This window comes from Lathyrus oleraceus, chromosome 4 (assembly GCF_024323335.1).
Source record: "Lathyrus oleraceus cultivar Zhongwan6 chromosome 4, CAAS_Psat_ZW6_1.0, whole genome shotgun sequence".
In the NCBI taxonomy this organism is placed as follows: Eukaryota; Viridiplantae; Streptophyta; class Magnoliopsida; order Fabales; family Fabaceae; genus Lathyrus; species Lathyrus oleraceus.
In genome coordinates, this window is record NC_066582.1 from 306,225,589 (window position 1) to 306,239,891 (window position 14,303).

General features: G+C 33.2%; 1 protein-coding gene, 1 non-coding gene and 1 pseudogene across 2 annotated transcripts; all 3 read left to right on the forward strand.

Annotated features, from left to right (window-relative positions):
- The first annotated feature begins 3,795 nt into the window (after positions 1–3,795).
- On the forward strand, positions 3,796–5,857 carry LOC127075248 (delta(8)-fatty-acid desaturase 2). The gene has a single exon (XM_051016734.1). It carries the CDS (start codon positions 4,269–4,271, stop codon positions 5,622–5,624), a length of 1,356 nt encoding a protein of 451 aa, XP_050872691.1. The 5' UTR covers positions 3,796–4,268; the 3' UTR covers positions 5,625–5,857.
- Positions 5,858–9,047: 3,190 nt separating this feature from the next.
- Positions 9,048–9,121, forward strand: TRNAI-AAU (transfer RNA isoleucine (anticodon AAU)). The gene has a single exon. It is a non-coding gene; the product is annotated as a tRNA-Ile (tRNA).
- Positions 9,122–10,462: 1,341 nt separating this feature from the next.
- On the forward strand, positions 10,463–13,230 carry LOC127137228 (delta(8)-fatty-acid desaturase 1-like; annotated as a pseudogene).
- The last annotated feature ends 1,073 nt before the right edge of the window (positions 13,231–14,303 follow it).

Consider the following 14,303-nt stretch of genomic DNA (forward strand, 5'->3'; position numbering starts at 1 on the left):
GCCGACTCTATCGAAGAACTTATGGCAAGAGCTAAGTGCATCATAAATAGAGAAGAAAGCATGACGTAGAAGAAGGCCAGAGACGCAAAAGATCACGAAGTTGAGGGATCCCATTCATCATAACAACAATGCATGAACCATTACACATGACCTTTTTTTGTAACAAGGCAACCTTCAAGCACACTGGGAGGCCAATATAGAACTATATGACAATAAACACCAGGACAAAGAAAATTTTGCGTGAAGTACTCCATACAAATGGTATCTTGCCTCCCCCAACACAAAAGAGGCAAGTTATGGGAAATGAGGTAACAAGTAGTGTAAATACCAAAAAGTAAAGGGCCATCACACATGTGTTTGCCATCAACTAAAAAAGGAAATATAATGCCTTATCTAGGAATGCCATATATGAAGATATGTCTAAGGAACCTCACAGTAGTTAGGAGGCAAGTATCGCCCTTCAAGATGGGATCATCATAGAAATCCCTGACCTAGGAAGGACAAAGAACCCAAAATAAACAAAGGAGGAAAGGCCGATCTTCCACACGTTCAACACCATTACTAGAGGATTCGCTGAAGGAGGAGAATCCAGCTCATCTAGAAGAATATACACACATTAGGTAATGCATGTGATGGACTCACATATGCAACCAAAGTCAACTCCCTAGCCATAAATCACCTTCTCTTAGAAATACATAGTAAGAGTTCAACCATATAAAGCTTTGAAACACTAATGATCTTGTTTATCAGAGTCCATTTGAGAAGAGACTTCATGATATTTCAATGCACCAAATCCATTTTTGCATGAGTTTCTTGAGGTTGTATATTCATCATGTGATGATGAATCTCCAATGTCTTGTTCTGATAATGATCTTTCAAAGATTCTACTTGTTTTGGCTTCTTCACGTATTTTACTAGATGAAACTTCTTCCTTAAAGACTCGCTAGATGAGGTTTCTTTATCATTTCCATCGGATGATGATTCTTCAAATGATAGTTCATCTATTGAGATCATTCCTTCAAAAGATTCTACGGGTGTTGATCTTTCACTTTCGTATTTGAGTATTCCTCTTGATGAAGACGATGATAAGGAGGAAGAAGATCTTTCGAGTATTTTTGAGTAAATGAATCAACTTCTCGAGTTTCTAGATCAAAAGGAATACTCAAAGGGATGAATACTCAACTCCCTAAGTTTCTTGAGGATGAAGATCTATTGAGTATGTTTGGTTTTTCTTCTTCTCCTTCTTTATATAAAACTTAAAAAAGGCACTAATATATTTTAAATTGAGCATTTGATCATATTTTTTATTCCAACTCTTGTTTTTTAGATAGTTGCAAAATTTATAATATAACATCCAAGGATTCCAATGATTGAGTATCATCTATGAGAATTACTCTCATACTCATTTGTCATTCAAACTTCCTGGATTTGTATATTCATTCTCTCTTTTTAGACCTTTGGAGAAACTCCATGAATTATCACAAGAGTGTCTGATATTTCCTTGGCAGAATCACAATTAAAGACGTAACAAAAACTCCTTAGAATTCAAAGCACTTATTAAAAGATGTTTGACTTTAAAACTAAGTTTTACTTTTCTCTTGTCTTCTTCAATCCAATGGAAATCATGTTTATTTACTAATTTATCATTAAATTAAAAAATAGGAATAAACGAACCATTGATTAAAAATAAAAAATCCGACATTTCAAAATTATTTTCCTTTATAAAAATTTAAATCTCGCTTTCAACAATTCAAACCTTTCACCATCAAACAGTGGAGGTGTATCCTTGAAAAGAAATTTATTAAAAACTAAAGTGTTTGCAATCATCATACTACCTCTTGAGATAATTAGTCTTATAATAGGAGTTAGACTCTGATGCCACTTTTTGAACAAGTGACTCCAATCACAAGAAAGGGAGAAGGGTGAATTGTGTTGCGTTAAAAAATGATGTTCAATTAAAAATTCTTTTGCAATGACAATTGTTTTAATCAATTTTGAAAAGATTAAGCAACAAAATGAATATGACAAGTAAAATTAGAGTTAAAACTAGATTAACAAACAATGAAAATAAAGAGCGAAGAAAGATAAGAAGAGTTCACCAAAAAATTATAGAGGTTCAGCTGAACCACTTGGTCTATCTTCTCTCCCCCATAACTACTCCTTGGGAGTTCTACTATATATGACAATTTTTCACAAGTTATGCACATGAACCTTCTTACAAAAGAACTTGAAATGTTACATTGGCTACCCTCGAAACTAATACGAGATTTTGTACAAGGCTAATTTAGACGACATAGTTGTAAAGAACTCAGATGAGAAAAACCACTATAATGACCTGGAAGACATCCTAAACTCGATCAAGAAATACAACATGTGTTTGAACCTGACTAAGTGTTCATTTAGTGTGGTTGGCGAGAAAATTCATGGGTTTCATGCTAACTAGGAGAGAGAAATAAAAGTGTACCAAACAAGTTTCATGCCATCATCAATATGAGGAACCTAACCTCAGTCAAAGAAATCCAAAAATTGACAGGACAGTTGACTGCTCTTTCTTGTTTCTTCTCTTGTGCTAGAGATAAATCTTTCCACTTCTTTGCCACCCTAAAGAAGAAAGAAAAAATATGAGTGAACCAAGGAATACAAGGAGACCTTTGTGAGATTGAATACCTTTTTGGACACCCCTTCAAACTTGACTCACTCGACAAATGGTGTGCCTTTATTTTGTACCTATTAGTAACCGAGAAAGTCATGAGCTCGGTGATAGTCCAAGAACAAGAAGGAAAAAAACAACTGATCTACTTTGTTAGTAAAGTATTCAAAGGTGTCGAGTTAATATATCAGAAGATAGAAAGGCTGACATTTGAAGTGATGATAACCACTAGAAAGTTGAGGTCCTATTTCCAATGACACATGGTTATGGTGAAAACAAACTACCATATTCGTAAGGTCTTGAAGAAATCAGGCTTGGCTAGAAGAATGAGGTCATGGTCTGTCGAGCTATTAGAGTATGACATACACTTCCTCCTCTAGTGGAGTATAAAATATCAGGTACTGGTTGTCTTCCTAGTTGAGGTCATCTTCTCATCTAACAAGGAAAACCATTAATGTGTGGATCTTGTTAATAGATAACACGTCAAACCTTTAAGAAAATGAAATTGGGGTTATGCTAGAAAGCTAGAAGGATACTCTCATAGAATAATCTCTAAGGTTCAAATCTAAAAACAATAACAATTAGGCGGAGTACGAAGCCTTGATTGCCAAGATGATTTTAGTCGGAGAGCTAGGCACACCCAATCTTAGAGTTAGAAGTGACTCCTAGCTAGTCACAAGATATTGGCGTCTGACTGGATTCATATGCATCATAATCGATCTTCTCAGTAATCCCTTAATCAAATAACCGAGCCTACAAATATCCTAACTAGACAACTAGGTAATTCATTCACTCTTTTACGTATCAAAAGGCAAAACCCCTATTGAATATTTTCCTATATATATCATTTCAATCGATCTCAAGTTCATTAACCACTTCCTCAAAGTATTGTTCCTTTTGATTGTGAGAATCTATCAAAGTTTTATTTTTAAAAAAAAAATGCCCGATTAAATTAGAAAAACATGAATGTTATATATAAATTACTATATATTTGTATTCTTGGTAAAATAACTCATACAAACCGTACAAATGTTCGTATCTTTGAATTGTAATGACCCCCATGAGTTCCTTTGCTATTCTACTAACCGTTGTTATTAATATAATATAATAATTTTGAATAAAGTAAGACCTAATTAAAAGAATAACCTAACGTTATTCTCCCTCCTAATAAAATCAAAATAGCCGAGACCGCAATGGATCCCTTCTCCACAAACCCACATGGGATGCGGCGTCATCACATTACTTAACGCGTCCTCTCTCTCTCTTTCTCTCTCTCTCAAAATATCTTCGGTTTCGATTCTATCTTAAGCTATAACACCCTGCATTGCAACCTCACTCTTACTAACCTGTATCTCAATTCTTAACCCCTATTTTGACCCATTCTTTTTCCACCACGAAATTGCCGCTATTTAACACCCTCTCTTCGTTGTTAAATAAACAACCCTTCCATTCTCTGTCAAAAGCTCTTTTAAGAACAACCAAAACACACATTCATTAGATCAGATCTCTGCAAAATTGGCCAAGGACCCTTTTTGGTTGTATCTCAAAACAACCATTAAAGGAGTTTCCTTGTTTCTTCAAACATATATCCACATTCTTGCAGGATCTGACATTCGCCATGGAGGTTGAGACGGAGAAGAAGAAGTACATATCATCCGATGAACTTTCAAAGCACAACAAGAAAGGAGATCTATGGATCTCAATTCAGGGTAAGGTTTACAATGTTTCTGATTGGGGTAAAGATCACCCTGGCGGAGAGGTTGTTTTGTTGAATCTTGCTGGTCAGGATGTTACCGATGCGTTTATTGCATATCATCCTGGTACTGCATGGAAACATCTTGAGAATTTTTTTACTGGATTTTACCTTGATGATTTTAAAGTTTCTGAGGTTTCTAAGGATTATAGGAGACTTGTTACCGAGTTTGTCAAACTGGGTTTGTTTGAAAAGAAAGAACATGTTACTTTGTTCACATTAACATCGGTTGCTATTATGTTTTCTATTGTTGTTTATGGTGTTGTTGGTTGTTCAAGTATTTGGGCTCATTTGGGTTCTGGGATGTTGTTGGGTTTGCTTTGGATGCAAAGTACTTATGTGGGTCATGATTCCGGTCACTACGAGGTTATGTCCAGTCGGGGTTATAATAAACTAGCACAGATTATTTGTGGAAATTGTTTGACTGGTATAAGTATTGCTTGGTGGAAATGGACTCATAATGCTCATCATATTGCTTGTAATAGTCTTGATTATGATCCTGATTTGCAGCATATCCCGGTTTTCGCTGTCTCCTCCCGATTATTCGGGAACATCAAATCTTATTTCTATGATAGACAGTTGAAGTTTGATGCTTTGTCTAGGTTTTTGATCAGTTATCAGCATTGGACTTTTTACCCTGTCTTGTGTTTCGCAAGGCTGAACTTGTATCTTCAAACGTTTTTGCTATTGTTTTCCCCCACGCGAAATGTCCCTGATAGACTCTATAATATTATGGGGATCGCCGTGTTCTGGACTTGGTTTCCTCTTTTATTGTCATACCTACCTAGCTGGCCGGAAAGGTTGATGTTTGTTCTTGCTTGTTTTGTTGTTTGTTCCATCCAACATCTTCAATTCTGTTTGAACCATTTCGCTGCAAACGTGTACGTCGGTCCTCCAAGCGGAAACGATTGGTTTGAGAAGCAGACAAGCGGAACATTGGATATCTCATGTTCAACATGGATGGATTGGTTCTTTGGTGGTTTGCAGTTTCAGCTTGAACATCATTTGTTTCCAAGGCTACCCAGGGCTCAATTGAGGAAGGTTTCACCATTGGTGATTGATCTTTGCAAGAAACATAATTTGCCTTATAGAAGTTTGACATTTCTTGATGCAAATCTTTGGACTCTCAAAACTCTCAGAACTGCTGCACTGCAAGCTAGGGATTTTACTAATGCTTCTCCACAGAACTTGTTGTGGGAAGCTTTTAATACTCATGGTTGAGCTTGACAAGAGAGAAAGAAGCATGTGGATTTTGAGTTGTGCAGAGAAGGTTTAAAGCTTTTCTTTTATTATCATCAAACATTCATGTTATTGTCATTATGTTGAATTATGTATTGAGTTCTATTTCTCTCTTATATTAGGCCTGTTTTGTTGTAATAACTGATGATATGATCACTGTTTATGTGTGTTATAACATCTGAACAAAAAAAAAATTCAGGTTATATCTTCATTTACTTTACCGATCTTTTTTATTTTTTCTGTTGAGTCTCACATCAAACAATGAATCCTAAACATGTGATTATAAGTTGAGACAATGAACCATCTGCAATTAGAATTCCACTATTGGAATACACTTTAGATGTCAAGTCTTGAATGTAAGTGGAGGGCAGTCTTCATCTTAGAATTCAGTTTTTAATTTTATATGGATAAGTTAGAGACTTGAATCACATTTCTGGTTGTGTTTCAAGAACACAGGTTTGTTATTGTGTTAACTTCTCAAACATGTTTCATGGCTAATAAGATCTTTGACCAAAAGGGAACAAAAACCATAGAAAGTCCTTAAAACATTTGTACCGTTTATTTTTCTGCTTTTTTCTATTAATATGATAAAAGCTTGATGTTCAATGGTATATAGATGAAAACAAATTTCTCTCCTTTGGGATTCCACTGTCGGTATCATGATGATAAAACAAAGTTAATGGAATCCAACCAGATATTCGCCATAATAAATAAAGTGTAGGTTCCATAACATTGATTTTGCAGGTGGCATTCTAGCTTTTACTTGCATAGCATAGGAATATTCTTTATGACATTATTAGCAACTATGTTTCATTTAAAATTTGCACCTATTTTGGGCCCTCTAAAAGTGATATGTTTGGGGTCTTCTTCCTTTTGGGTGTTCTTCTCCTATCCAACACCCTTCTATTTCTTAAAATCAAATTTTAAGGTACTTCATTTATCATATTTATTGTAATTTTGATCTAAATTTAGATTTTGAATCCATAAAATGGTAATTTATTAAATATCATTTTTAGCACCAACAATCACCATTTTTAGGCTTTATAAATTTTTGGAATAAAAATTATGTGGTATTAAACCTTTTAAAATAGAAGGATTAAATGTGGAATTAAACCTGTTAAAATATATTTTTTAAAAAGAAACTTAAAACCTTTTTAAATTTTTTTGTTTCTTTGTACATAAAGGAAAATAGTAAAAATATATTTACTAATCTACTCCTATTTAATGATCATCCCCTCACAACATTAAATGTTTAAATAATTAATGTAAGAATATTTTTGTAACAATAATCCTAAATATGAATAACTTACATAAAATTTGCGGATATTTGAAACTAACAAATATGAATTTGTGTTATAACTAAGGTTGGAGATGCAAAAAGTTGGTTGAAAATTGTCTTTTATTTTCTCACTTATTCTTATTGTCTAATATAAATTCTAGCATGATAAAATTCGCAACTTCATTAGTTTAGAGGAGACATCTATTCTCTTTTCTTTTATGGAGCAGTCGCTAGTAGAAAACACCTTAACAACATCGTTAGTATTGATCTCAACAAAGCTCAAATTATTGCGTTGAAGGTATCATAAACTCAATTTTCCACCATTTTATAATTCAATTCAAATATGTCTCTTTCGACAAATTGAGCATGTAAAATTTTCATTTCAAATCGTCAAATACTTCAGAAGATCAAATGTTGGAATTTATTTTTAACGGAGAAGTAAAGTATGTTATGTGCAATTGTGATAGTTTTTAGAATCCAAAACCAGGAATAATTAACTTAGACTTTAGGTTGATATCAAAGACGACTTCATGAGATTTCACTTATATTTGATTGGAAAACTAAAATAAGGAAGAAATATGAGTTTGAATGTTATATTTATCGAAAAGGCCTTCTTGAAAAAAAGCTTCTCAAATGATCCTTTTATTAAGGATACAACTAAGGGTGAACAACTGGACATATACATTCTCAGAATTTCAATCCCGCCTAAGCTATATGTGCTAAATAGAGAGCTAATTATACCTATTTTTCCTCTATAAATTGGAAGGGTGAGACTTTGTGTAAATTATGATTTTGCGAGCGGATTGACACGAGTATGATTTCAAATAATAAAAAACATGAAAAAAAAGTGAAGCATAAATAATGGCAAAGTTAAGATTTGTATCATTAAATATATATCAACTAAAAAGTTGAAAACATAAGAATAAAAAAATAGGTTGAGATTCGATAAAAAATAAGAGAAAGAATAAGATGATTAAAAATAATGATTTATATCCCTTACATTTTAGTTACATTACAATTTTAAGTCTTGTATCTTCTATTGATGTGAGGTTGGAAAAGGAAATCAGAGACCAGAAAAGGAAGGAAACGAGTCTGTAAAGAGACAATAGAAGAATAGTTATAGGTCGAAAAAGAAAACTAATTAAATAATATATATTATTAATATATTCAAATGATATATAGTTTTTAGTGCGCTTACATGATTATTTGATGTAGTTGGGACCAACTAACTATTTCTTGTGTAAACATTTTATAAATTTTTTTCTTTTTGTTGATTGACCTGCATGCTTATTTTAGACTACCCATTTCTATTTTAATTCAGTTTGAATAAATTTGTTTGAGTCATGAGTTTATGTCAAGCCTTAGACCCAATATTAATTTGTTCGGGTATTCTTGCAACAAAATACCTAAATAAAGAAACCTCTAGGATGCATTTGATTTGTTAAAAAATGAGGAATTGAACATGACAATTTTTTGTGTATCTTGTTTGATGTAGAAGTTAATCATGAGATTGGACAAAACATATGGTAAGGGATTGGACAAAAACATGAATTCTTGTCTTTAACTAAACCATGAGATAACCTTTTGTCCCAAACACATTCTAAAAAAAATCAAAATATCATTTTTAACTCTCTCTCTCTCTCTCTCTCTATCGCACACGCACACGCACACACGCACACACACACACACATATATATATATATATGCATCATTTCTAGTAAAGTTTCTAGAGAGTAAAACCTATACGAAATCAGGATTTCAAAGCATTCTCATCATCTCCAACCTCATTCTATGCACACACAAAAACTACACTTAATTATTCTTTGTTTGGGTGTCATCTATAATTAGGGTTGATAAAATTCAATTTAGGTTGATTGTATTGTAAATTGGGTTGATATCTTTGAGGGTTTCAAATCAGAAACCAAGGTGGAGTTTTCCCTCAAGATCGTTTAGGGATTTGAAGGTTTTTGACAAGATTATGCAATCCAGATCCAAATGGAATTGGTTCCTAATATTAGTCGGGGTCTTGGGATTGGATACCGAGTCTTAAAAAATATAATATCTTAAATAAGTAGTTAAACAAATTTGTAGTAATATGTATTTTCAAATTCAAAAGTGTACAACATGGCCCATTAGCTCAGTTGGTTAGAGCGTCGTGCTAATAACGCGAAGGTCGTAGGTTCGAGACCTGCATGGGCCAATTATTTATTTATGTTTTGCAACCTTTTATCAAATTTATTTATTTACTCCCCTATAATTATGTGTTTCTAATATTATATTTTACAACCTTTTATACATTTTTTATAGGATTACATAAGTTTTTGATCTCTCTAAATATGCCCAATTTAACTTTTAGAATGATCTTCATAATATTTTTCATCCACACTTTTGGTCCCTCTTGCTAACGGTCTTTAACAGGAGCTGGCGTGGCATGCCACATGAAAGTTTTTTGTGACTGAGCATACACATGACAATGCCAGCGTGACAAGATGTTGATCCACATGGCTAAAAGCAACATTATTCATGAACCCAAAAAAATCGCAGCTAATCGATAGCTAAAATTGTAATTAATATGTAACAAATTCAGCGCAAAAACCTGATCATTGAGAAAGTTTTACTAAAAATCTGAAACTTTTTCTTTTTCAGGCTTTCTACTAAAAATTGCAAACTTTTTCTTTTTCAGGCTTTCTACTAAAAATTGCAGATGTACAAATTTTACAGTGTCTAACTAATGGTATAATATAATCTTCAAACTATTAAAAAATGTTTAACTTTAATTAATCATAACTAGTTCTAATAACCACTTTTATATCAAAATCTAACTAAAAATTATACTGTAAGTATTTAGTGAGAAAGAGAAAGGAATGTTTGGCATCTTTTACAGTGTGATGTGCATGCATGTTATTAAAATTAAAAAGAGAGAATGAATTTAGGGAATGTTTCGGAGTAAATGATGATGACCTTGACTCTTTTAAGTAAATCATAGCCACTCATCCCAGACATGCAAAAATCTGTCATGACAAGTCCAATTTGAAGGTGTTGATTTATTACTTGGATTATGTAAATTTTGCAGCATTCAAAAGGACAAATATGGTTATTTCCCAATCCATCTAGAATCTTATGAAGGCCATGTGGAAGTAATGAAGAAGTTGTTACAATATTGTTCAGATCCAACAAAAATGCTTGTCTACAAAAGTTGAGTTTTAGGGTATATTTAATGGGGTAGGGCTGAACACAAATAGAGTGAGAAAGTCATAGGTTGGATGTTGGGAGAAATGGGAGTCTCCTAGGTATACGTGGCATAATCTAGAAGTTGGATGTTCGTAGTTTTTTCCTGCAAAAGTTTAATGAGAAGTATATCTGAACTGCCTCCCAGTCTAGGTTAAGTCCATTTTTAATTTCACAAGACTTTGGGAATTCACTATTCAACGTCATTTATACTTAGACATGATATATATACATGATGGAAACTTCATATTGTTAAGTAACATACTAGAACCGGGCATTTTCACCGCTTGGAGGATATCACGCTGAAAGAGATATGGTCCTGTTATTGAATTTTGCTCGATTCAAATGTCCTCTTCACTGGGTTCTTGTTACCATTCTTTGGAATGCATTGAATACCATTGATCAAGATACTGGACAACATATGGGGTAAGTTCTTATGCATTGTTAATTTAAGCATATTTGTTTATTGTAATGTCTCTCATAATTTTGTCAACAAAAATGTAACTTTTAATGCCGCCTCTATCAAATTGTTGCGTGTTTCCTTTCACTAATACTAAACACTGATATGCCTTTTGTTAGCATTGAAAATAGGGTTAACATTTTAGTATTTATAAGATTTTCATCTCTTATGTGATGTTGTTTCTTTTGATTCAAGTTTATAAAAAATTTTAAACGGCAATATTTCTTGGCGTGCATACTATACCACAGGAAACTAAATTATTATTTATGTCTCAGTGTATTTTAGCCATGTCGCATATCACGTCAGCATCTTGCCACGTTGGCATTATCACATATATGCTCAATCACAAAAAAACTTAAGTGGCACGCCACGTCAGTTTATGTTAACATACTTTGCTAGGAGGGACAAAAAATATGGACGAAAAATATTTGGAAGACTATTTTTTAAAGAAATTTTTTGGAAGGACTAAAAGTGAAAATGACAATATTTATGAGGTCTAAAAAGTTATTTAAACCTTTTTTATATTTATATCCCTTGCAACCTTGGAAGGACTAAAAGTGAAAATGACAATTTTTTTATTCATTCTGTCCCCTGCAATCACATGTCCATAAAAAACTATTAACCTAACTTGTTTAAAGAGACTATATGTTTTTATATATTATATTTTGCAACCCTTTATCTAATTTTTTAATTTATTTTCTCCCCTGCAATCATATGTCGATACATAACTATCAACTTAACTCGTTTAACGAGACTATATGTTATAACATTTTATTAAGAAAGTAAACATTAGAAAATATATGATCCAATAAGAAAGAAAATGATTAGCTAATAGTAACCTAAAAAAGTATCAAGAAGATTTAAAACAAGAATATAACTCTAATAAATATCCTTTTACATAAATGCACCTGTACACAAGACAGGGTGATAGCTTTTTTATGAGTTGCAATCTTTCTTTTGGAACAAAATTGGCTTGTCCCATATCCCTTTGGTTTTTATTATAACACAATATTTAAAGAACAATTGGCTATACTAATGTTTGTTCAACTGTGCATGACTATAGACTAAAATTTCATATAGAATTCAAGTATTGGTTCTGACTATGAACATCCAAAGAGAAGCTTAAAGACCAAAATATAATGGATCAGAAGCTGCAGACCAGACTTTGAAGAAGTCAACTTCTGAAGAGGTTAATGTCTGAAGGTCAGAGTTTGAAGGAGTCAGCCTCTGAAGAACAAACTTTAAAGAAGTTTGTTTATGATGATTAGAACATGAGTAAGTCAAAGGGCAATGACCTAGGTGACTCTGATAGGTCATTATCAACTTTTGAGTTTACTTTGTCACGTAAAGACCTAAGTTCTATTTTCTTCATAGAGTCTGTTGAGATACAACTGATAATTCCTTTTGTAGCAAAGAGTTTTCAAACTAGCCTTCACCTACCTTGACTATTTAGTGAAACATCCCCATGTCTCTTTTGAAGTTTCTCAAAGGACTCTACTATGCTGGATCTTCAACAACTATTTTTTCTCTACTTAAGGAGCTAACGACTTGAAGAAAGATACAATTGATGGCTCCTCAGATAAATATACAGTTCATTGATCTATAACATTAATGGGTTGATATATTTACCAAGCCTCTTACTATTGATAAATTTGATTTTATCAAAAAGAATCTGAACATGCATTTTGTTAAAGTTTAGTGCTTACTTTTGAATGGAGGATCAGAGTCTGATGATGATCGAAAGCTACCGTGGTCAGAAGCTCTGAACTAGCTTCTGATGAATAGTTACGTCTGATACAACTCAGCCTCAAATGCTCAGAATTTGATTAGTTGCCTATGATAACATATAAGCGATCGACATAATTGACTAGCTTCTGGGACGCACCATTACTACGAACTTTAAACCGCCATAATTGATATCCTTCCACAGAAAAAGCGATCGACATGAGCATATTACTTTAATCAGCACTCATATGTCGATAATAGGCGCTATTGTCTCCCTAAATTATAAGATTCTTTATGGGACACTTAAAGAGGAGACACTGAGATGGTATAAGTATTGCTTGGTGAAAATGGACTCATAATGCTCATCATATTGCTTGTAATAGTCTTGATTATGATCCTGATTTGCAACATATCCCGGTTTTCGCTGTCTCGTCACGATTATTTGGGAACATCAAATCTTATTTCTATGATAGACATTTGAAGTTTGATGCTTTGTCTAGGTTTTTGATCAGTTATCAGCATTGGACTTTTTATCCTGTCTTGTGTTTCACAAGGCTAAACTTGTATGTTCAAACATTTTTGCTATTGTTTTCGCTGTCGCGAAATGTCCCTGATAGACTTTATAATATTATGGGGACCGCCGTGTTCTTGACTTGGTTTCCTCTTTTATTGTCATGCCTACCTAGTTGGCCGGAAAGGTTGATGTTTGCTCTTGCTTGTTTTGTTGTGTGTTCCATCCAACATCTTCAATTCTATTTGAACCATTTTGCTCCAAACGTGTACGTCGGTCCACCAAGTGGAAACGTTTGGTTTGAGAAGCACACAAGCAGAACAGTAGATATCTCATGTTCAACCCGGATGGATTGGTTCTTTTGTGGTTATCAGTTTCAACTTGAACATCATTTATTTCCAAGGCTACCTAGGGCTCAATTGAAGAAGGTTTCACCATTGGTGACTTATCTTTGCAAGAAACATAATTTTCCTTATAGAAGTTTGACATTTGTTGATGCAAATCTTTGAACTCTCAAGATTCTCAGAACTGTTACACTGCAAGCTAGGGATTTTACTAATGCTTCTCCACAGAACTTGTTGTGGGAAGCTTTTAATACTTATGGTTGAGCTTGAGAAGAGAGAAAGAAGCATGTAGATTTTGAGTTGTGCAGATAAGGTTTAAAGTTTTTCTATTATTATCAAACATTCATGTTATTGTCATTATGTTGAATTATGTATTGAGTTCTATTTCTCTCATTTATATTAGGCCTATTTTGTTGTAATAACTGATGATATGATCACTATTTATGTGGGTTATAACATCCGAACAAAATATATATATATATATATATATTCAGGTTACATGTCCATTTTCTTATTACCTATCTTCTTTTTTTTCTTTCTTTTTTGTCTGTTTGTCTCACATCGGACAATGTATGACATGCCCTAAACATGAGATTATTGAAGGTAGAGAAAAACAAGAAAGAGGGGTTTGAATTGTTTTTATAGTAATAATTTTTTTTTGCAAAACCACACACACGAAAGTATTTGCTAACAACACAAGAATTTTATCCTAGTTCGCTTGAAAATCAAAGCTACACCAGTCCACCCGGCCAAGGTGATTTCACCTTTTACAAGGACTTAATGCAATAATCTCAATAGATTACAAAAACGTCTAAGAGTTCAACAATCTCTTAGCCCTCTCAAGTCTACAGACTTCAACAACTCACTTGAGGAAAATCAATAACTATAAAGAATTAAAAGTGTTTGTTTGAGTGCTTCTAGGTAAGCAGTATGAACACAATTAAGAATGCGGATCAATGTTCACACTATGAGAAACAACTCTTGTGTGATTACTGAATTTACAATGAATATATTTTGAGTGTATAGATCACAGAGTATTGTAGAATTTTTGTATTGTTTCTTGGTGTCTGCAACATGATGATGATGAGGCCTTTATATAGAGCTTGGAGAAGAT